We start from the raw sequence: 23,353 nt of genomic DNA on the forward strand, positions 1-23,353 counted from the left end.
ATTCTACTTTGCTGCTGGACGTAAAAGGCAGTGCAAAGGCCATGAAAGGACCTATCACCGCGTGAAACAACTAATTGGATGCTCTATCATTTTCAATGTTTAGATAGAGTTTAGACTTTATGTGGCCGCACGTCGTTGTTATTATGTTTTTCAAAGGACGTATTAAATGGAACCATGGTGATGGTCTTGGATCGTCTATTCTTTGCCCCGTAACAACAGCACGTCTATTGCTGCTGCTAAAGGTTTAAAATAATAATAATAATCTTGTTCCATCTCTACCTTCTCTAAAAGAAGAAAAGAAACCCGTACCGAGTGCCGGCAATTAAAGATTACATAAATACAGATAAACCGAGATCTAGATTTTCTCACGGAAAATCCCAAGGTCCTGTTCTTCCCTCACAGGAGACGCAGAAGGACCAAACCGACAACTGACCCAACAGCCGCTGAGGCCCCGAGCGAGCCCACCCCCGATCCCTGCGGCGGGGAGGGGCCGAAGACGATGGGATACGAAGGAGAAGCGGCAGGCAGCGCCGACGACGCCCCCGGCGGCGGCGCGTCTGCCCCCGGAGGGAAGAAGGTGCCATTAGCTGCAGGGACGGCGATCGCCAGCTTCTGGAGCTTCCGGCAGTGCTCCGGGACGCCACTAGTAAAATAGTAATTGCCGGGCGCCGTAAGATTAAACACCGAGTTGCCATCGTTCATGTTCTTTATCGGATCCGTTAGGCTGCAGCTGTTGTACGCCCGCTCCGTCACCTGGATCACCGAGTCCTGGCTCGGCGGGTAGAGAAACACTGCCCACAGGGGAAGTGCAATTGGGCGGTACGTTGCCGGAGGGAGGTGACGGGATTTGAATGCGATGAGAACGAAAGAGGGGGAGGGGGCTCTTACAGAGTCAGTCGCTGAGGCGGAAGTGGTATTTACTGAGACCAGAGGGCGCAGACGTGGGGGTTGGAGGGTGGGGGCACCCCCCAGGAGTCGAGATCTCCCACCTTGTACTGGTAGCACCAGCACCCACTTATTAGCATTGCTGCGAGGAATTGGAATGCCCACGAGAGCCGGCGGCAGTCGGCAATGCCAGATGGGACCATTTTCTCCTCTTTTCTTCTTTCTTTCTTTTGTCTAGCTACAGAGTTATTGCGAGCCCCTTCCCAGCCGCTTGGAGGAAAGTGTGGAGGTGAGAGAGTGAAAAGGAGGATGGAAAGCGAAGGACCGTCTTTTTACTGATTCTTGCTCACCAAATAGCCGTTGTATATAGGGCATCTCCGAAGGCTGTGATAGATAGAGCCCGAGGTCATTAACACCACCAGCGCGACTTCATCTGAGAGGATTAGAAACATCTGGAGTTCTCACATTGCTGTTACAATATCTAGAGTTACTCTTGTCACTTGGGAGCCCTCATTTTTTGACCATCTCATGATGAACTTCGATGGTAGTATGTCGGTAGATGGAGATAGAGAAAAAACGACTTTTATGATCCAGGATCACAACTTCAGATTGATTGCTACAAGAGGGTAGTCCGCTTGTGACATGATAATTATAGGAGGAGAGCTTAGGGCAGTATGGGAGGATATCATCTATGCGGGAGTGTCCTAAGGGCTAATAACATCTTCCTAGAAGGAAACTCTACTATGGTGATCGATAGGATTCAGGATATAGAGCAAAAGGGCGATGGTCACCTATTGCTTAGAGAAATTCAATGGTTGGTGAAAGACCGTGATTCATTTCAGGCTGCTTATGTATATTGGAAGATGAACAGAATAGCAGACTAGGCCATCTCCTACGTTGCTTATCATTTTGGTGAGATCTTTTGGATATGGTTTGATACCACCCCTCATCTTTACGCCTTTTTTTTTTTTACTGGTTGCGCCTATGCTAGACTGATGCAAGCAACTATTGTTAAAAAAAAAAAAAAAAAAACGTTTGCATTCCAAGAAAGAGGAATCTCATATCATAAATATACGTATAAAGAACATGAGAAGAATAGCTAACGGGTTTTAAGAGAGTGGGAGTGGATGGTGCGCGTGGCCGCGTGGGGAAGACGGGGTTCATCGTCGCAGCTCTTTGCTGATTGGCTGGCCAGGTTGTGCCGTGCCGTTTCCAGCAACAGCACGTGGGACGGTTGGACAGACACGGGAATCATGCAACGTGGTTCGGAACACGCGCAACGAGACGGGTTCATGCCTCCTCCTGGCTGTCCGCAGCATTGATTAAGGTAGGTTGTACCATCCTTGCTGCCAATTAAATTTTATCTGAATTATTTTTTTTAAGATACAGTAATATAAGTAGGTCGACGGCTTGGGTGAAAATCCAGACATGTGTTTAATTATATATTAATTATTCACAAGGTAATATTTATATAGATTCAACAAATTCAAATAATATTTTTCTGAATTGTTACAACTTATTTATTGCAAAATTTAAGACTAATTATTTATTAAATTGCCGTTGAGCATATTGGATTATTTTTAATGCCCAAGTGAGGTTAATTTTGCTGCTGAGATTAAGATATTGTTGAGCTTTGATCATCAAGTAAATCATTTATACCAATCTCCGAAGGAGTCATACATATACATAGCACATGCATAGCATGCACTGATGACGTCCATCCTACATCCCATACATGATGACCCATTTTGAGGTGGCACGTAGAGCTGCGGTTTGGATCTTATGCCGTTTATTTTTGAACGGGAGAGAATTCAAAATAGTAAAACTCACGCGGTGTTGGACGCCCAAATATACACACACGTCTGATCGAGTCGCTTCTTTGATACTCGCTAATAAAGTATCGTATAATTTAGCCGAAGTTAAATTCGCATCAGATTGACCGTTGACCTGTTAAATAAAACTTGGTGAGCCACACAGAGAATCATTAAGGTATTCCAAACTTCATACAAGCTCTTAGGAAAACAAATCAAAAGATAGTTAGGATGAGAAGCAACAAAATTAAGGACAAATGGAAAACTGAAGCACTTCAGCTATCATCAGGCAAATTAAGGTTCAGAGGTTGTAGCCAATAAGCAAGAGACGATATGATAGATATTGAATGAAGTAAAAACATGCAGGACTTGATGGCATAATTGAAACTTTGCTTCAAAATTGATTGTAAGAGTTGCAAGATGCTATATAGCTTTTGATGGATTCTCTTACTATTGTAAAAAAAAGATCTTGCTGGCTCAGAAATCACTTGTCTATTAGAAAAGCTTCACCTCTAAAGATTTGCCTTGCAGAAGTATTCTAGTCGATTGAACACAAATTCTAAGGACTTTCATCAGCTGGAGCGAGCCCCCATGATTTATTTTTTTTTTGTGATACAGAGCCACCATGATTGTTGCTTGCTTCAATTTTAGATAAAGAAGGAAGAAAAGGGAAAGATAAACATCAAAAAAAGAAACAATTCACAAGAAATAAATTTTTACTTTTTTTTTTTGAGGGAACATGAGGCATAAGTCAGAGCCTTAAATTTATGGCTATCAATACGATGTATGTTGGGCAGGATAGCAAACATATATAACACCGTGGATTTCAGTCCAAAGGATCGGGGTAGTGTTGCATTTCACTCCGAACGGAAAAAGTGGGTTGAGTTTCCAAACTTTATTGAGTAATCCTTTTGAATTACAAAAGGTCGAGCCAACTGGGAGAAAGAACTTGAAAAATTATGCCATCACAAAAGTGAATGATTTAAGAAGTTTTGGCATTGAAAAAGATTAGGATAGAAACATACATAATGAGTTATATTGGTTTTTGCTCTCCTTTTTTAGAGTTTTAAGCAGAAGGAGTTGAACTGAGCCAATATCATATCATGTCTTCTTCTGCTGCTGCTTATTCTTCTTCTTCCAATGCTCAAGAGATTAAAATACCCTTCTTTACAAAACACAGCAAAGCATAGATATCATTAGGTTGAAATAAAAGAATTGAAGGAATCAAACATGTCGAAGCTCCCAAACATATGCAGTTGGGAGGTGGCAAAGCTCCCACAACCATGTAAAAGAGGATAAGGACTAGCAATATTGCCAAGCATTTTAAAAAACGCCACCCTTGTTTCGGAAATTGTGATCCTACTTCATGATATCTTCATAGTTATTATTTTTAAGGATGCTCGGTGGATTTGAGTAGGTGCTAAATATCATGCGCATGTAAACCTTCCAGCATTTCCTCACAGTGAAGAGGATGCGTCTGTTGGTCAGCTGGCCAAGAGAAGCAACAAGACTGAGGCCAAATGGAAACTAGAATGAAGCAATACTCTATCACCAAGCACAGTAAGTTCAGGAGAGACAGTAGAAGCTAGAGACTTTCTGATAGCAAAGCCAATAAAACAAATATATCTCCAAGAAGTGGAAGTATTTATTCTGACCAGAGATGATCCCCATGCTGCCTTGCTTGATTGGTGCCCATGCAGGCCTAGCAGGAGTAGAAAAACATTAAGACAGATCTCTGTGGCTTGGAAAGCACGAGTCCAGCTTCTCCTCTAAAGGTTGCCTTTGAGAAGTAATACCGGTCAGGCGAATATCTGGATTATTGGGACCTTCATCAGCTGGAGTGATGATCGAAGAAGCCATTGTTGCTGATCTTCAGTTTAAGCTAAAAGATCGACTTTTTTTTTCCAATTGAAAACGAGCGAAAGACAAAACATTTGGTTGAATATTTACAAAGAAATAAACCGCAAGAAAAAATATCAGATCCTTAAATTTGTTGCCATGCATTAAGATTATTTTGCCAGGACAGGCCGGAAAGCAACCACAGCTCCTTGGATTGGGATCATGCTGCATGGAACATTTGAAAGAGCTCGAAGGATCACAATGTTGAAGTAATCCAAACATAGAAAGTAATAAGGTTAAGCTTCAAGTTTTGATCGCTAAATGAACTGGAAAATGCTATGCCATTCGAGAAGTGAAATAATATAAGAAGGAAATTTTATTACTTAGCTATATATTCTCCACCAACAACAATTTCAAGCTCATCCGTGGAGAAGGTTTAGAGTTGAAAAGTTTATGAATGAAGCATACATGAGTGATATTGGTTCGGCTCGCCTCATCTTCTGAATCTTAAATGAAAACAGATGAGCCGAGCCAATATCACGTCATGTCTTCTTCTTCTTCTTCTTCTCCCTTCTGCTTAAACTTCGTCTCTTTAGTGCTCAAGAGAGAACGATATCCCCCTTTATATAGCATAGCAAAGCAAAGATATCATCAGTTTGAAATAAATAAATGAAGGAATCAAACAATGTCAAGTCTCTCAAACACATGGAGTTGGGAGGTGGCAGAGAAAAAAGGATAAGGATTCTGGTACGGCTAAACATTTGAATAAATACCGCCTCCCTGTACAATTTGTGATCCTACTACGTAACAGCCACACAATAATTGTTTTTAGAAGAAATCACCTCCTGCCCTTACATAGACTAGAGCTGCAGCTATTGACACAACATTTAAGAGAAAAAAAAAAATCAAATAACAAGATCTTTAGGTTGCACCGATTCTAGATATTCTAGGATTGAATAAATGAGATGAGACTTTAAACAGAAAATAAAATTGCATGGCCAGTAACTTGATTACCTCAATTCAGGCTATGGCTTCTTTTTTCCTTCGTTTTTTATGTTTTTTGGTAGCTATGGCTACTTTTTAATAAGAAACAGGAAGCGTGCAAGGATGGAGTTGAACGTAGGACTCTTCTACCAATACGTAACTTTACCAACTTGGCCAAAATTGGCACCATCTAGGCTAAAAAATTTTAGGCCCAATTTATCGATTAATTGAAAAGGAGGGGGAAAAGGAGAGAATGTGCACCAGTGATCAAATCCTCAATGATATTTTCCAAAGCAATTGTCAAAGTTTTTCAAATTATTTTGACGAAAGTTGGATAGAAAGATGAAGCCAGCGGTAAAAGATGTGCATGGCAAGAATTTTAAAATAAGTATTTGTGAAGTTATGAATGATAATAAAAATGATATCTATTTTTTTCTTTTTATGCAGAAGATGGGAAAGCCTTAATGACAAACTGAAAATGATGTAATGATTGAAAAAGAAGGATAACTTTGGAGAAGATGAGTAGAGAAAGATTAGATAATAAAAATATTTTTCTAAAACTATATTTTTAAATCATATTTTCACAAGGCACCATTAGTTACCATAATATATTGAAATTTATGGTTGTTACCTATTATTTGACAATTAATCCACACATAGGTTAAAGATTAAACATGAGATTGCTATGAAAACTATAGGTGGAAAGTAAAGTGCCTAGTTAACAAGAATCGTATATAGAAGGCCAGTCAATCATAACTAACTTATCTCATTGATAAATAACAAGGGAATAAAAGTTCATCCAATTTTATTGCCTATGAAGCCGGCAATTGGGCCATTAAATCAAGATAACAATTGAATTTGGTGATTGCAGCAACTGCCGACGTTTATAGTAACTTTGTTAACGGTAAGGATATTGCTTTAGATTCGTTGGTCCCACCATCTGGGTGGTGTTGGAACTTGGGAAAAGCTTGAAAGCTGGTTCAACCCACTGATGGGACATAAATAGGTATTATAGAAGATTAGCATTAAAGTATACCTGCATATTGTGATCCAAATCAGTAACCAATTCATACAAAAAGCCTTCAAAGGTGTACGAATGCCCTTCTCTGCGTTGTTGAACAGCTTTTTATCACATCGCCGTACCAATAATAGAACTGGTTGGATTAAAGAATATGAGATGCTGGTACTATAGATTCCCTTCGAGCTCCACTGGTTCTAAAGTCTCCTGGCCCAACCGCTCTACAGTGAAACAACGTTGATGGAAATAAAGATGAGTACGGCAAGGAGACAAGTGCGGTTGATTCATTGGACGACTTCTTTTCTTTTTTTTTTTGCTGCTGATCGCTCCGTTCAAATGCTGCAAACGAATCATTGGACCTTATCATCTCTTTTTCGAAATATTTTAATTTTTAATTTTTAGGATGTATCCACGCTAAATTTATATAAGTTATCTGTCTTAGCAGCAAAAAAAATAAAATAAAATAAAATAAAGGCCAGTGGTAAAGATTTTTTTTTTTATTGAAGAGGATGATGATCATTTACAGGGTGGTATTTGTAAAGTACATGGAGATAGAAGAACTGTAGGAGATATTACAAGGTTCCAAAAGCCAATTGTGATGGGATCAGAACAAGATAAACTGATCAGGAGCACCAAATGACCGGTTAGGGGACGTTAAACTTCAATAAACGGATGCAACCTGCAGCACTGAATTTAAACTTCAGCAGAGAAATTAAGAACTGTGAAAGCTTCACCTCCCGAATTCTGGACTTCTTGAGTATCAGCAGGTTCTAAACTTGTTCTTCATCTCTTCTTTCCAACGGGAGATCAAATCTTTTGTCGTGTCAAAACACAGCAAGAACCAGGCAGAAAAGATTTGATGTGATGGAAACAGCGGTGAGGAGTGGTCAGGTAAAGAGCAAACAGCAGGAGTCGCAACAGACTTCCAACTCAATTCCAAACAGTACTGACAGAGAGTTAAATCAACGCATCAATCCTTCTCTGCAGAGACAACTGTAACCACAATCAAAGACATCAGGATGACAAGTTGGCAAAGAGAAGAAGACAGATGTTGAATCTGAATGCAGAAGATACTTATCTTGGAGCCCTAAAACAGCAGAGTAAGATGAATTTATACACCTGTTAATGACGAAGGTATGATCCTTGGCTTGTTCCATATTTTCCAAAACTCTGGCAACAGCTCGTGATCACATATACGTGGAAGAGACTAGCATCTCAAATCTAAGAAAAGGTGTTCAAAATTGAGTTTTGACTCGACCCAAATTTCAAATAGGTCGAATTAGGTCTGAATTCAATAACTCACTTAGAAAATAGAACAGTTCTAATTTTAGAACCTAAACCAGCTCCACGAGTCCTCCAAAACGAGTCAGATCAAGTCTAAACGAATTAGGTCGGATCGAGTTACGGATTAACCCGATCCATTTGTAGCCTTAATGGGGGCACCGCCGATGTGCTTTTATTTTGATGGGGATAAGATTGTTTGAGAACAAGTTCGCTCTCTCCTGGAATAGAGATAGGGGCGGAAGTGGATCGAATAATATTTATTCAAATTCGTTTTTATATTCAAATCTATTTGAAGATTCATCGAACTAATATCCATATCCACATCCATCTAAAAAAAATCGAATATAAATATATATAAAAAACTATTGGACGTATCCAATTCTATTTAATTTTATATAACAATCACAAACTTATAAAAATAAATAAATAAAGGCATTAATATAATATTAAATTAATTTATCTTATACTTAATATTTTTTTATTCTATACTTATAAAATTTAATTATCTAACTTATATCCATATTTATATCCACACGTTCAAAATCCAATTTATATCTATATTTGTTTAAAATAAATATAAATATATATTTTTGTATCCAAATAGTATTTATAATTATTAAATAAAATAAATATGAATATAAATATACTGATACCGATTTCAATGGTAGATAGAGATGACTTTCTAAATGTGCATACAAGGATATCAACCGGACATCAAAATATGGATGCCCACATTAGACAACTCTAGATAAGAGACGAGGCTTGCCTTGATAAACTAGACAGCTAGATGACTGATAACAATCTAATAGGCTGCAACTTTTTTAAAAGTCCCACTCGCATATGCAACTTTGTTGCTATCATGTCAGATGGTAGCTCTGGGCACATGCGGCCATTGCATTGCTCTCTAGTTCGACTCATGTAACAAATAAACAGAAGACCGGTCCCATCCGAAGAAACAAATCAAAGACCCGTATATCCGAAAACAGAATGCTGCCGGCTGATACCCTAAACCCCTTTCCCTCTTGTGGTCTGTCGCATGCGGCTGCGAAGAAACCATTTGGTAAAAGGTTTGTGCCGCATATCACCAGTCATTCCAACAACATTCCATTGAAGCTCCTCATAGCTCTCCATTTATGTGGTAGATATAGAATGCTTCCTAATATACAACCAGAATAGTCACTTGAAAAGATTAGTGACAACAAAAATTAATCCCAAAGTAGTCCTCATGCTCCATACAGTAAAGACAACTCCATCGTCAGTTGTCATTGCAGAGGTCGATCAACTAACTGCAAGTTGTTCCTTGGAACTAGCTTGCATCAGATTCCATAAAAGCCTTGAATATAAGAAAATAAATGGCCATATAAGGTTAGATTCGAAAACAATGAGCAGCTTATTGATCTATCTGTGTATATCAATCAATATCTGTAATCACAATGAATGTTACGATCACGATGACCGTCCAATTCTCACATGCCTTTCTCACTGATGAAGCATCCAGATTATCCATGATAGGCAAGCACCTGAATACTCTTACCTTTGCTTCCCCTCAGACGGAATAAAATGATTCGAAAATCATGTTACAGTGCAGTCAGCTTTCATCCATGGTATCGCTTCCACCGCATCACTGTGACTAAGCATCCTTGTTCTCATCTTGCCTTGATTGTGTCCCTCCAGGTTCTGATGATTTCGACACCGAGTCTTCTAGAGCCTCAAGAAAAGAGAGAACAGTGAATTTATCTGCAGAAAAGGCATTTTAGGTACTGGAGTAACTTCGCTTAGCCAAACAAATCAAAAAAGTATCAATTAAAAACAGTACCAACACCAAATCATTGTTTTATTTTGGCTGTGTCCCATTATTTATGACTGGAACTAGTGCCTAGGGCTCTTAGATGAAGACCATGGAATTTTTAATTTTTAAGCAATTTACTTCATGCTAACTGGAGTTTTCCAGGTATTGTGGGAAGCACCTCAGTTGGCCAAGTTACCATGACCGGTATCTTGCACTAGTTCACAGAGGGTTAGCAATTGGCAATGAGCCTGTGGAAACATTAAACTTTCATTGCCCATACTGCAAACACCATGCTGACCAGGGGGGCGTCCAGCGGTTTACCATATATATGAATGTGTGCTAGCCATTTCATGCAACACAGGTTGCTGAGCATGGTGTAACCAGGGGCGCAAATGAGCTAAACTCAAGCGAACCGGGCCTTGCTCAAGCCAATTCATTTTGTAATTGAGCTGAACTCAAGACAAGCTCAAGCTGCTCCCGAACAGCTAGTTTGAGAGAGAGTGAAGGCTTGAGGTCCCTCAAGCTAATTACCGGAGTTATATTTCAATCTTATAATCAAAATACATTCTTTTTTTTATGCAAATTGAAATTTTCTAATTTATAAACAAGAAGTAAAATAAATATAAAATTATATAAATATGTCAAACATGTTTTATTTATATTTCAATCTTAACCAAGCAGACCTGAAGCCAGCCAGGCCTATTAGCTTTAGCTTGGCTTCACTATTTAAAAAGCCAGCCAAAAATAAGCTGCTCGTAAACAGTTGATTTCTTTGGCAGCCTCAGTTTTAAAACTTCTCAACCAACATCTTCACATTTCTGGTGTGAATGGTAAGCCAGGCATAGATTATGAAGCCAATCGTAGAGAAGAAACTTGGTTTCTTGAACTAAGAAGTAATACTTACATTTACTTGGGTTGATTCCAAACTGGGACAGGTCTATCTGTCCTGTCCGAAGCACCTACCAGATATCCGAAGAATAGTCAGGTTACCCAAAACATGGAAAGATACCCTCATCTTTAATCATTCATAAAGTAAAATTCTTACATGAGTAAATGCATCTACTTGCTGGCGGAATGGTGGAGACTGCAGCAATTCCATGAGATCAGCAGGAGTCCATGAACCCTGAAACAGCAGAATAATCAAAGACTGCAATGACAATCACTGTATCTCCTTAGTTTTTGCAATTGGCAGATACCTCTGGTAAATATGATGCCAATTGCTGTTCAAGTGGCAAAGTTTCAATCAATGGCATGACTAAATCAGGCTTCAAAATATCTATTAATCCTAATCCTGTTAACCAAAACAAGATCATAAGTTACCAAAAAAGAAGGTCATGCACACACCTTCAGCCACACAATTAAAACCTCAAAATTCAGTTGGCGTTTTACCTGCATCAGGATCTTCAGCAGCATCTACAGCAGCAATGAAACAAATAAATTTCAGAAGCTCACAGAATCAAAGTAAAAGATATGTCCATGAATAGGAAAGAAAGTGATACCTGACGGTTGAATGCTTCTCAATATCCTCTGTAAATCTACCAATTGTACGGGTCCAGCAGATGAGGTTACTTCACCAGCCAATTCGGCAGCCATGTTTTGATCAACCAAGTTTCCAGCTCTAAGTGTATGAAAAGCCGAAGAAAACATCAGAAGCTTTCAGAGAAGATACAAAAATAAAATAGCAGGAAAATCAACAAAAGACTCAATAAACTCACAGAGAAGGCAAGGAAAAAAATTACTTAGCATCCATATTATTGAGATCAAAAGAAACTGATCACAAAGTCTCTGTTTCATTAGGAGGGTATAAAATATAAATGCCAGATTAGGAAATGCCTTAGACAGCCATCAGTTGCTGGTTTCCAAGGACAAAGCTCCAAAAAGAATTATATGAACAAGTCATCAGCAGCTATTACCAGGTCAAAAATACAAAATGATTTACACACGAAGTGAATAAATGTAGTAATTCCTATTATTCACCAAGAGTAGGTCTATGTGGAAGAACTTCACAGGTCCCCTTTTTTACATTACAAAGAATCAGTCAGTTGGTTGGCCGTTGGCAATATGTTTTACCAGAATGTCAATTGGAGGATGAGTGTTCAGAGGAGGAAAAAATTAAAGATAAATATACTATTAAAGATAAGAGGAGTGAAAGACAGGAAAAGAACTAATGAAGGGAAAATAGACAGCATATCTTTAACGAAGATGATTGTGATCTTAGTAGGTTCAGTTGCATAAGAAGCCAAAAAGATACAGTGCAAGGTATTTAAGGAAAAATGCATATATTCCTTTGACAGTGTCAAATGTAAAAAGGCAATAGAAATTATTCCAAGGGAAGATGAATGTACCCCTTTAGTAATCAACACCATCAAACACCTTACACAGACCCCCTTTATATGATTAATAATGGATCCCCCCCCCCCCCCCAAAAAAAAAGGATTGCTAATGCTACAAAGATTGATAAGCTTAACAGTTAACATCACTGACATGAGTTCGAATTTTTCACCAAATGAGAAACCCATGCACTGGTAAAAGACCCCTCTAGTCACTATTAAAAATAGCTAAATTGCTTCATTCAAGAATTTCAAGGGATACGGTAGTATTGGAAACATGGAAGTTCTTAACCCATCTCTGGTTTGCGAGAAAAAAAAAAGAACCAGAGCGGAAATTCCAATTAAAAGGGAAAGCAAAACAAGGAATCAGAATCAGCACTTCTATCACATTTTTCAGGTAGAAAATGGAAGAATGCAAGGGTAGAAGTGGCGATTCCATTCCAGTGCTCAACTTCCAGTTATAAGCTAGATGGATTTTTTTTTTTACAATTTTTGGAATATACACTTGACTAAGGAATAAAATTATAGTTTAACATCTTTTAAAATCAAATTTTAATATTTTTTCCAACTTTAAATCATAAATGCCACTATTAATCTGGGACAAAGATATCATCGTTCTTGTTTGATACCGCAAATACAGCAAAATAACTCATACTGGAAACAATATTCATTCACATATGTATGAGAATTGACCATATCTCCCATCTACCAATTGAATCATAATTCCTATATTCAAGGGAATGGTGAAATGTGATTCGGACACCTCTTGCACAAACTAAATATCAGAAGAGGGCCTAAGTGGGAATACAATTTTTTATGCTAACCCTCACTCTGTAAACCAAATGTGGCATTTATGCTGAAATTATAGTCTTTCAACATGAATTTTTCCTCCCTTGCCATATTGTAATCTAAATGCCCATAATAGGTAGTGCTGGTAAAGGACTCAAGGAAGTGATGTTGGTTCTAAGCCCATGGTCCAAGGCCTATCCAAGGAAAACAAGCTCTGAGAAAGGGCTAAGCCCCAAATAAAACCCGAGTGGAATTCAAGCAAGATGAGCTAACATAGCCTAAATGAGCTTGACTCCTATAAAACCTGACTATTATAATTATTTGTATATAAAATTTCATTAATCTGGACCATGCATTCAAGATGGATGGCTAAATTAAAGGCAAGTAGAAGACTTCGCTTGACCTAACACTTCACTGGTTCACCCCATCATCTTTCATGTTCCCTATTCCTCTTCGTCACCCCCTCCATACCCAATCGCCCTAAGTTATCAATTGTTGCTTGCATGATAGATCAATTCCTCCCCTATTCAGGACTCCTCTCTCCTTGCTCTCTTCTCCTTGCAATTTCCTCCTTACTTTAATAGCAGATCATATTGCCTATCACCATCCATGTCATTTCCGACCAACCACCACATGCAGGGCATCACACCTCTCCTCCTTTCCACCCAAGCATGTCAAGGCAATGAGGCAGCCCTAATTGGTAGGGACCCTTAAACCACCTTAGCACCACCTAGGTACCTAGATGAATTGACAAGTCACTCAAGTGCTCCATTTTTTTTTAAAAAAAGGCAGAAAATATATTAAAAAGTAACTTAATCAACCTAATTCTTTCCAAATCATGCAAAAAAAATATAATACCATAACAGGAGCATAGGTTAGCCAAACCAAGGAATGCACTCATCATTTAACGATCCCCAAGCTCAAATATAAGAGTGATAAATGAAAACAAAAAAGAAAATTGTTACAACAAAAAATTTGTACAAGTTTAATTTTTTTTTTAAAAAAAAAAAGGCTCCTAAGCCACACGCTTAACTATAATCATATAATCTCACCCCAAAGATTACAATAAGGTGAAAATAGGAAATACAGAAGACAGGGAAGATAAAAAAAGAGAAAATAAAGAAAATAAAAGACAAAACAGGGGAAAGAAAATCGAAAGGAGAAGAAAAGGAGAGAAGAATAAGGCCAATAAAAAAGGAAGGATTTCGCAAATGCGAGGAAAAGGAGAAATCTTAAAAGAAGAGGAAAAGGTGAAGGATATTTTAAAAGAGGAATAAGAGAAGAAAATAGGAAGGAAAGAGGGAGGAAAAAAGGGAAGGAAGTATCCGGAAAAAAAAAAGGGAATCAAAGGTGGAAACAAAAGAAGCATTTTAGTAGAAAAGGGCTGCTAGTGGTTGGATAGCTACAAGCTGGGCTTCAATTGGAGGTACATAGGCAGCAACTCTGGTAATAGTCTCCACAACCCCCAACCACATCCAGGACGGGAAAAAAAGCCACTATTCCTTATTCCTTGACCCTAGCCCGCTCCAGCCCCTTGGTGCCTTGTGCCCAGGCCTAATCCACTCTCTCCTTTCCTCCAACCATGCCGACACCCTCCTCAACCCCTTCCCTTCACTTCTCCCCTCAGACTTGCAGATTAAAGTTTAGAGGGAAGTCAAGCTTGGTTCAGTTTCAAATCAAATCCAAACCATGCACATCACGAGGCAGCACTTATTCCCCCACCCCAAGACAAACAGCAAATCTGAGTGAAAGCCGAGCTTATAGGGTGCCTAACCCCAGTCACAGTTGTGAAATATTAAATTTAGCATCCAGACTTTTATCTTATGATGCATCTAAGATTGATAGATCGCTCTATATTTTAAAGCAATACAAGAGAAGAGTTGATGCCAACAAAGATTAATCCTTTAGTTGTCAAGGGTGGAAGCCCCAACATATTTATTTAAAAAAAATAAGCAGTTTTAGTTTTTCTAATTTTCCCCTTCTCCTCCTACTCATAGTTTACAAATATTACAAGGAAAATTCTACGTAATTCTTGTCCAACACAACAAGGAAATTTCTATGTAATTCTTGTCCAACACAACAAGGAAATTTCTATGTAATTCGACACTGACTTTGGCTTCAAAAAATTCTCTTGCTAAAAAATCTTTCCCTTCTTTCCTTAGTCCTCCAATACTTCTTTCAAAATTTTCTCCACTATTCTTGTTTTATCGGCAATAATTCAAATATTTAATGCTAAAAGAAACAATTCTAAAAGTGCTTATAAAAATGGGGTAGGCCATAAGAAAGTGTCTTCACAAAGAACTTTACAAGAAACAACATCTTATATGCAATATCTTTTCTATTTCATTCTCATAATAAAAAGGGGCCACATAATCCTTCAAGCATATCATCATCAATGAGAAAGTTTTAGAGTTTCATGTATCCAATCTTAATTGTCCATAACAGTAAAACCAAAGAATCATTTGGACGTGCCCAATTCTAATTACCATGGCACAAGGACTCATGTTGCAGCTGTACCTCTAAAACATCTCCAACACCCTATCCACCGCATATACATAGCGCATGGTTAAATCTTGTTCTGTAATTTCTCCATGGGTGCTACCACTTGCTCACTTCTAAAATTAGCCTCTCCATTGGATAAAAATGCCATTACTGGTGCTAATAGATAGCATCCAATCACTAGATTTTGCGTTATTTTTCTCCTACTCGTCACTAATACAAAAAAACATGTATTTATTCCCACGCCAACATTGGGTCTGTGAATATATCATTATTCATATCATTGACTAGTTTTTGTCATCTTCTCTTCAGCATTAATGTTACAACAGCTAATCTCACTTTCCCAGGTGCAAAACAAAGCTTCACTTAAATTTTCAAATTTACACATAAGTGAGCAAAGCATGCCAAGATTGAGCACTGTCATCAGATTTTCTGTGCATATCACTTTCTTACACCGGATTTACCTAGGAGTTCGTAAACTTCTTCATGAACACTGATACTAGCTTGCAATTTCAACTCTTTATTTCTGAGGTAACCCTTAATAGGAACACTGGGCAAATGAGGATCCATAAAGCTGACCCCAACACTTTCAACTCTTTTCTTCATCTTACTTATTTTTCAGGGGAGCTTCCCTAGAGAGTGGATTCACTATGAACATGCAAGTTGCAACTCTCAAACAATCCCTCCCTCGGATACAAGGTTCACCAAGTAAAATAAACATATTTAGGAAAAAAAAAACTAATTGTATGCCACTTAGTGTAAACTATATGCCATCCTTCATATTACTACTACTTCTGCAATCCATTTTTTCGCTTCATATAATTATGAATAATCAAGATAGAATAATCTAACGCAAGTTCAAAAGTAAAAATAGAAGAATTCTAATGCAAGTGTCATTCCTTTGACTAATTCTTGTGGCTAATTATGAATTGAGCAAGTAGATGAGTACTATGTGCATTTTAATAGTTGCTGAGAAAGACAATGTTCCCTGCACAAAAAGAATAACAGCTACTAGCTAGCCAAGGAACTGAATTAGAATGCATGAGCATATTATGGGCTTATCAATATTTATCAAAGACAAAATTAAGCATCAGATTAATGCAACATCTCCTAGCTTGCTGATACTTTGTGCATACCTGGATGAGAGATCATCCTCAGCAGTATCTTCTGACATCTCAGACATTTGCAGAGGAACTGAAGCTTCAGCCTCATCTTCACCAATTACATCTTGTTGATTGAAAAATACAGTTTAACTTAGAGACAGAATTATTACAAACTGTCACATGAATGATGCAGAAATACCTAAAGGCCGATTAATGTAGCTATTCATGGAGTTGCATATCCGTGTGTCTCCATCAGCTCTTGGCTCCTGAAGTACAACAGAATATAAAAGTCAAATATCCAAAAAAAAATGTGCAGTAAATGGTAAATAAGCTCTTACAAGTAAAGGAAAAAAAAAAAGAAAGATGAACACAATGCAGACCTGCATCCAGAAAAAGAACTTCCTATCATCAGAGTTAAACTTTAAGATGTACACTCTTTCAGAAGATTGAGTCACCTGAATAAGGGCAAAAAAGAGTAAGATGCATCAGGAATGCATAATCAAAAGGTATACCAAAACCAAAAGCATCAATGGTTTAATATGATATGAAACCTTCTCAAAAACAGCTTCATCTGGGAAGATGATCTGATCCTGTGATATTTAGAGTCAAGAAAGACAACTTGAAAGTTCTGAGATGAAGCGTCTATCAAGAAAAAAAACCTGAAATAACAATCTCAGATAACTGAAAAGGAAGCTAATACTAGGACCTTGCAAGGTTCAGGTCCATGATAAAAAGAATTGGAATCGGGAAAAAGAAAAAAGGGGTCAGTCAATAGATGAAACTAATTAGTGAACGTAGTAGCGCTACGAGACCCAAACCAATTTAACAAAAGTGAGATTTGTGCACTTACAAAGAAATCCATCCAGCGGATGAATGAATTTCTTTAAACATATTAAAGAAATCACAGAGTTAACTCAAAAGGGGAAAGTATGAAACAAAAAAAAAGAGGCTCTGTCACAAGCAGTTGGCACCAGTGGTGGTGTCACAGACTGTAGTTTACAAAGATGTAGTTGTGAAAACATGAATCACATGAAATGGACAGGGATACTTCTTCAACTATATTCTGACTCCGATCAAGCCACTGAAAATGGACCAATCCTTCCTCGCCCTAAACATACAAGTCCACAAAATTTATTTCAGAAATACTAGAAAGTGAAAAATAACTCAAAAAAACTCAAGATATTCCTAAACAGTATAAATTTGCCACAAAAAACTTGTTCTAACATTAATCCTTACCCTTCCTATGCGGACAAGTCCTTTGCGAGTATCTGGAACCACTCGTGTTCCTTCAAGAAACATCTTGCCAGCACGAAACTCCAACATGATTTCCTGGTAAAAAATAACCATTTACTTGGAATTCTGTGAAAGAAGAAAGAAAAGAAGAAAAAACAGAAGATCTCAAGGACTCATAGTAGAGCATATTTCCACAAATCATTGAGGAAACACTCCATGAACAGACCAATGTCTATCTCCTTTTCAAAAGATTGCCACAGCAGTGCAATAACTCTATCAAGAGCAAACACTTCAACCAAACCACAAGGAAGATTCACGGTAATACTGCAATCTGTTTTTGATGGACAAGCAGGATTGCATCTCCAAACCCAAAGTAATAAGCAAAAATCAGTTTGGAAATATAATTCTTATTTCAGAAGGCTTTTACGAAGAAGAGCATGGATAATTAAATAAATTATAAAGCATCAATGGTACTATAAGATCAGGAGATGAAAGAGAATAATCAAAGCTCCTCTGTACCAAGGTCTTGAGCATTCCAGAAACACCTTCAGTTATAAAAAGAAAAAAGAAAAATCCGCCCTCCTGTCTAAGATGACATTCAATACATAAAATCAACATTCTTCTCCCAACACCACCATTCCAGTCTACCATACACTCACTTCGACACATCCTTGAAGGTGCTATACTGCAACTCTCTGTCCCCCCATCATATAGCTGGGACAGAAGACTCTCATGTGAAAGCATCATACAGTGGAATGGCCATTCAAATCTCTACCAATTCCAATATGTGAAACAAACAAGAACCGAGTAAGGTATGTCCCCGACTTCTCTTTCAAAAAAATTACAAATAACTCCAAACCATCTCCTTCCAAATCAGTTTAACATGTGAGAATGATGTCTAGAACAAGCCAAGAAAATACACATGGTATTCATGTTTTTAGTTTTACATATATTGTTTTATGAATACTGCTTTTAGTTTTCTATTTATATTTTGGTTTACTTCACTTCTTTAAGCTGTACTTACTCACATGGTACCTATTTTCTTATTTTTATAAATTATGTTTGTGCTATTTTTTTAAGTGTGTTTTTATTTTGCTATTCATTTCCTATTTTGTGGTTTTTGTTTGCATATTATGTTTTACATTTTTTAGTTTGCATATTTGGTATTTTCTAATTTTAGTCTTTAATTTCTCTTTCTTTCCTGTTTTACGTTTTAGTTTGATATTTTTATATCTTTTGTTACTCTTTCCTTTTTTGCTGCATTCTTTTGTTTTTATTTGCATTTCGTATTTAAACTGTTCAGATATAACTTATCTCAATGGTTTCTAAGCCTTTTTCTTTTATCCTCAGACATGCATTGCATGTAACATTCACTAATATACCAACAAGACTGATAAATACACTTTAGAATTTTACGAAAGCACTTCTTTTTCATACATGTGAGTTGTGACATGGATGGAGATATCAATATTGCTATATCATTACAAATGGGTAATTTATCAGGTATCTAAACATGGGCAGTTAATAGATCTCTAGCATCAGACTCGCAGGATCTAGAAAAGAAATCATATTTTTCTAAGGACGAAGTGAATATTTCAACAGGTTGGTACCATAAAGGAGGTCTGGAGCAAGATAATCCAATTACTCTGAGTCAACCATTATGTTTGTCAGTTTCTCCATCTTTATGCCACCGTCCAATGGACGACTCCTTTCTATCATTCTGCACCAAACATATACAAGCACATTGTCTGCTGCCACCTCTCAAAAAAATCTCCCTGTCCACCCAGCAACACTGCCCCATGCACATCTCAAAATCCAGTAGTAAACTGTTTTTTGTTAGATGTGGATGCAAGACCTCAATCTAGTTCAGATTTCAGTTTCCAATCCTTCCAAAGTACCTTTTTCTGATCATTGTTTATTCATGTTTCGTCTTCTTCTTCTTTATAATCTTCAACTTGCGCATGGAAAATTGTATACCCAAAAAATGGCCAAGGAGGAACAATTGCCACCAATTTTCAATCACTAAACAACTTTTTTTTCTACAGAAACTACTCAGATGTTCTAAAACTATTGTTCCTAAATGTTTATTTATCAAGTAGGGAATTCGCCACCTCATGCTCTCTTACAGTAGCAAAAAAAAAATAAAATAAATAAATAAATAAATAAATCTATGCCTTCATACGTAACTGACAAAACCAACAATATTATATCTAAAATCACCAACAGACCCAAAAAAACCCACTAAAAGAGAACCAATTTATGCTTTTCATCCTAGAACCCAGGCTTCAAAACTGTCTATTTAAAAAAAAAACAAAAAGGGTCAGGCCAATCCTCCCCCACCCCCGAAAAAAAAACCCTTCTCCCTATACCCACTGCACCCCTGACTCCAACCAGAATCGAATTCTTGCTCCCTTGCCAGGGTGATACCATCTGAGAAAGTGGTCATCGGTTCACAGTTTTAAATTTTAAAGGTACTTCTGTTAAGTGCTAAACATATTCCAGTAGTGTCTCGTGAATTACAATGCAAGTCATCTTTCCTGTCACGCTCCAAGATATAATCTTTATAGGAAAGGAACTTCTTTAGGAACTTTTCCCCTCGCTATCAGGCAAATTTGAAGCAAAATAGGGAACAGTATTAAGGTCAATCATAACATAAACACGAGGAAAAGTATTAAAAACAAAAATCAGCTAGTCCATTTATCAGTACCTGCAATGAAGTAACTCCCTCCATAGCTGGCGATCCAATAGCTCCAGACCTAAGTTTCCATGACAAGAAACGATTCATGCTAAAGGAGTACGGATATCAAACTAACTACAAGCATTCCAAAGAAGTACAGAGAAGGAGATGGCTACAAAAGCATCAAAACTACTGATAATAGACGTTAAACACTAGGTCAAAAAATATGATAAATCGAAGGGGGGGAAAAAGAAATTGGGAAATCATCCAACAAAATTAGGGTTTCCACTTGCTGCAAGCAAAACCTGGTAAATCCGAACAGAAGAAAGAACCGAAGAAAAAAATCGATGGCCTTCTCACCTTCCAGCGAGCAAAAAACGAATCGGAGAATTGATCGAATTTCGACGATTTCTCCGAGGACCGATTGGAATCGGCGGTGGGCGGAGTCTCGGTTCGGGGCCGGGGGTTTCTGGGGGTTGCGAACGGGAAACATCCAAAGGTTTTCGTGCCCGACGGGCGAGATTTTATTAACATATATTTATCCAATAGTGGAAGCGAAATTACTATAACGTCCTTGACTACGCCTTTGGTGCCCGAGGCGAGATTTCTTGGCACAGGCAAAAATAATTGTATCGTCAAGCAAAAGAAAATATTAACTTCAATTCTCTTATTTCTTGTTCAATTTGATCCTAATCAAACCAAAATTGGTTTTGAGTTTGTACAATGAAGCTAGGCCTATTTATTTTAGCATGTTGATCTACTTGAATTTAAAAGAGATTAAATTTAGTCAAAATTTTGTTAGCTAGTCTTCAATCTTCTTTACTTCTTAATAAAATGGGTTTTGGTCTTATCATCACTATAGAGGCATGCCTATACATAATTGAGATTCAAGTTTAAACCCACATGTATTTATAATTATAAAGTCCAGATATGGATTTAGTAATTGTTGAGAAAGTTCCATCAGGTTTAATGTAAATGTTACTGCGAGAAAAAAATGAAATTAATTTACTATGAGCCTTAGAATTTTTTGCATGAATACCTTTCTAAATATCGGATTTTGCATGAATACCCTTCCAAAATTGATATTTGCATGTATACCCTCGTAAAACTCTGTTATTGTACAAATGCCCATAATTTAACGGTTGCTCTAACGGTGTTAAGAAAAATCATATTTATACTAATTAAAAATAAAATAAAATTTTAAAATTGCGCTATTATCCTTGTCTTCTTCTCCTGCGGGATTGCGATCTATTTGCATGTCTACCTATTAAGGGTATTTTAGTTATTTTAATTTGAAAACGTTAATTTTTTAACGTCATTAGATAGCATGGGTACATATGCAAAAATAAAAATAAAAAAGGGTAGAATAGCAAAACAAGTATTTTACGAGGGTATACATCCAAATATCAATTTTGGAAGGGTATTCATGCAAAAAACCTATGCATATATGAAGAACTCTCATTCTAATTTAACTTGCAACGGATATACTAAAAGGCCCTGTTTGGGAGAGCTTTTGGAGGGCCAAAAAGCACTTTCTGGCTCTCCAAAAGTTCTTTTAGCTAAAAAATGGTGTTTGGTAAATTTTCTGAAAAGCTGTTCCAACTTTTGCGGGAAGCTGAAAACAGCTTTTGGGGGGAAGCTCCAATTTGGATTTTTCCAAAAATGTTGTTTTCAGCTTTTTCGGAAAGCTGTATTTTTGACCAAAATATCCTCATTTAAAAAAAAAATTTCCTCCCAAAAATCTCTCTCTCACGGTCTCTTCCTCTCCCACCCAACCCCATTCCCTCCCCCGCCGCCGCACCCTCTCCCTCTGCCCCGCTGTCGCACCCCCTCCCTCTCCCCCGCCCCCATGGTGGGGAGGTGCCGAAGAAGAGGAAGACAGGTGGTCTTCCCCTTCCCGCGGCCGCCGCCGGCGACGATGTCCCCGTCATGGAAAGGGACGGTGCCGAAGAAGAAAGAGGTCCCACGGCCCCCCTCCCGCGTCTGCGAGGCCCCGCCGTCGCACACCCTCCCTCTCCCCCTTCCTACGGTCGCCGGCGGTCCCGACCCGCCCCCCTCCCGCGTCCGCTACGGCCCGGCCCGGCGCTGTCGGCCTCGCGGGAGAGCACTTCCCAGGGGGCCCACCGTGGCCGCCGCCGGCCGCGACCCGCCTCCCTCCCGCGGCCGCCGCCGACCCCGGTCCGGCCCCCTCTCGCGGCCGCGGCGGCCTGGCCCCCTTCCGGCGCCACCGGCCACGCGGAAGGAGAAGAAAGGAGAACGGGGGAGAGGAAGGAAGGAGAAGAAGAGAAGAAAAAAAAAGAAAAAGAAAAGGGAAAAAAAGAAGAAAAGAAAAGAAAAAAAAAGAGAAAAAAAGAAAATTTAAAAAATAAAAAAAGAAAAAAATAAATAAATAAATATTTATATAAATGAATGAATGAATGAATAAATAAATAAGATAATAAAATAAATATATTTCAACATTATTAATTATTTACACTAATAATTATAATATTTTATACCTTTATTATTGTATTATACTATAAATATTATATTATATTACATTACATTATAATACATTAATATGTTATTTTAAATAATTTAATATTATGTTATATTATGAGAAATTAATTTATACTAATAATTATAATATTTTATACCTTTATTATTGTATTATACTATAAATATAATATATATTACATTATATCATAATACATTAATATGTTATGTTAAATGATTTAATATTATGTTATATTACCAAATATTAATTTACTCTAATAATTATATTACTATTATGCTATATTATAACAATATTATTTTATATTACAAAAATATTATACTATATCGTATATTTATGTATTAATATATGTTATGTTTTATTATATTCTGTTGTATAATACTATGCAATGTCCTTTATGGTAATTTTGTCATACAAAAGTATTTTTCTAGTTTGTTTATCAAACACAAAACAAAGTACCACAACACTTTACGAATGTAGTTACCAAATAGCAAAAAGCTTTTTATAACAGCTCTACTTCAGACAGTTCTACTTCCAACAGCTTTACTTCCAACAGCTCTCCCAAACAGGGCCTAAGTGTCATAAAAATTACAAACAAGAGAACTTCATGGGATATCA

The 23,353-nt window shown here is 37.5% G+C and overlaps 1 protein-coding gene, 1 long non-coding RNA gene and 1 pseudogene across 6 annotated transcripts; all 3 read right to left on the reverse strand.

Moving 5' to 3' along the window:
- Window positions 1-175: 175 nt before the first annotated feature.
- On the reverse strand, window positions 176-1,205 carry LOC120108168 (early nodulin-like protein 8; annotated as a pseudogene). The gene is made up of 2 exons (XR_005509651.3): window positions 889-1,205; window positions 176-791 (listed from the first exon to the last, which is right to left on the reverse strand). The product of XR_005509651.3 is annotated as an early nodulin-like protein 8 (transcript).
- A 3,014-nt stretch (window positions 1,206-4,219) lies between these two features.
- Window positions 4,220-5,129, reverse strand: LOC148714400 (uncharacterized). Its single transcript, XR_015976452.1, has 2 exons — window positions 4,919-5,129; window positions 4,220-4,760 (listed from the first exon to the last, which is right to left on the reverse strand). It is a non-coding gene; the product is annotated as an uncharacterized LOC148714400 (long non-coding RNA).
- Window positions 5,130-8,928: 3,799 nt separating this feature from the next.
- Window positions 8,929-20,860, reverse strand: LOC103719475 (26S proteasome regulatory subunit RPN13-like). Of its 4 annotated transcripts, none has more exons than XR_015976444.1 (15): window positions 20,602-20,860; window positions 20,272-20,320; window positions 17,568-17,660; window positions 17,380-17,439; window positions 16,883-16,921; window positions 16,712-16,786; window positions 16,531-16,597; window positions 16,365-16,455; window positions 11,110-11,228; window positions 11,000-11,023; window positions 10,807-10,901; window positions 10,656-10,733; window positions 10,515-10,569; window positions 9,356-9,558; window positions 8,929-8,977 (listed from the first exon to the last, which is right to left on the reverse strand). XR_015976444.1 is itself a non-coding variant. In XM_008808738.5 (14 exons), coding segments are annotated over exons 2-14 (822 nt in total). In that variant the 5' UTR covers window positions 20,296-20,320; window positions 20,602-20,860; the 3' UTR covers window positions 9,163-9,520. The 4 variants fall into 4 exon arrangements, 2 of the variants coding, with proteins under 2 accessions (XP_008806960.1, XP_008806959.1); XR_015976445.1 differs by having other exon boundaries at window positions 8,929-9,154; XM_008808738.5 differs by lacking the exon at window positions 8,929-8,977 and having other exon boundaries at window positions 9,163-9,522.
- Window positions 20,861-23,353: the final 2,493 nt, after the last annotated feature.

Source organism: Phoenix dactylifera, chromosome 3, assembly GCF_051530095.1.
Source record: "Phoenix dactylifera cultivar Ajwa chromosome 3, Ajwa_hap1_PhDact_Kaust_v1.1, whole genome shotgun sequence".
Taxonomy (NCBI): domain Eukaryota; kingdom Viridiplantae; phylum Streptophyta; class Magnoliopsida; order Arecales; family Arecaceae; genus Phoenix; species Phoenix dactylifera.

Coding starts and splice junctions, on each gene's coding strand:
- LOC103719475 (XM_008808737.5), bottom strand. CDS start 20,295: ATGGAGGGAGTTACTTCATTGCAG. Junction 10,902..10,999: donor TGCTGAAGATCCTGATGCAG/GTAAAACGCCAA, acceptor TTTGGTTAACAG/GATTAGGATTAATAGATATT. Junction 10,570..10,655: donor AAGTAGATGCATTTACTCAT/GTAAGAATTTTA, acceptor GATATCTGGTAG/GTGCTTCGGACAGGACAGAT.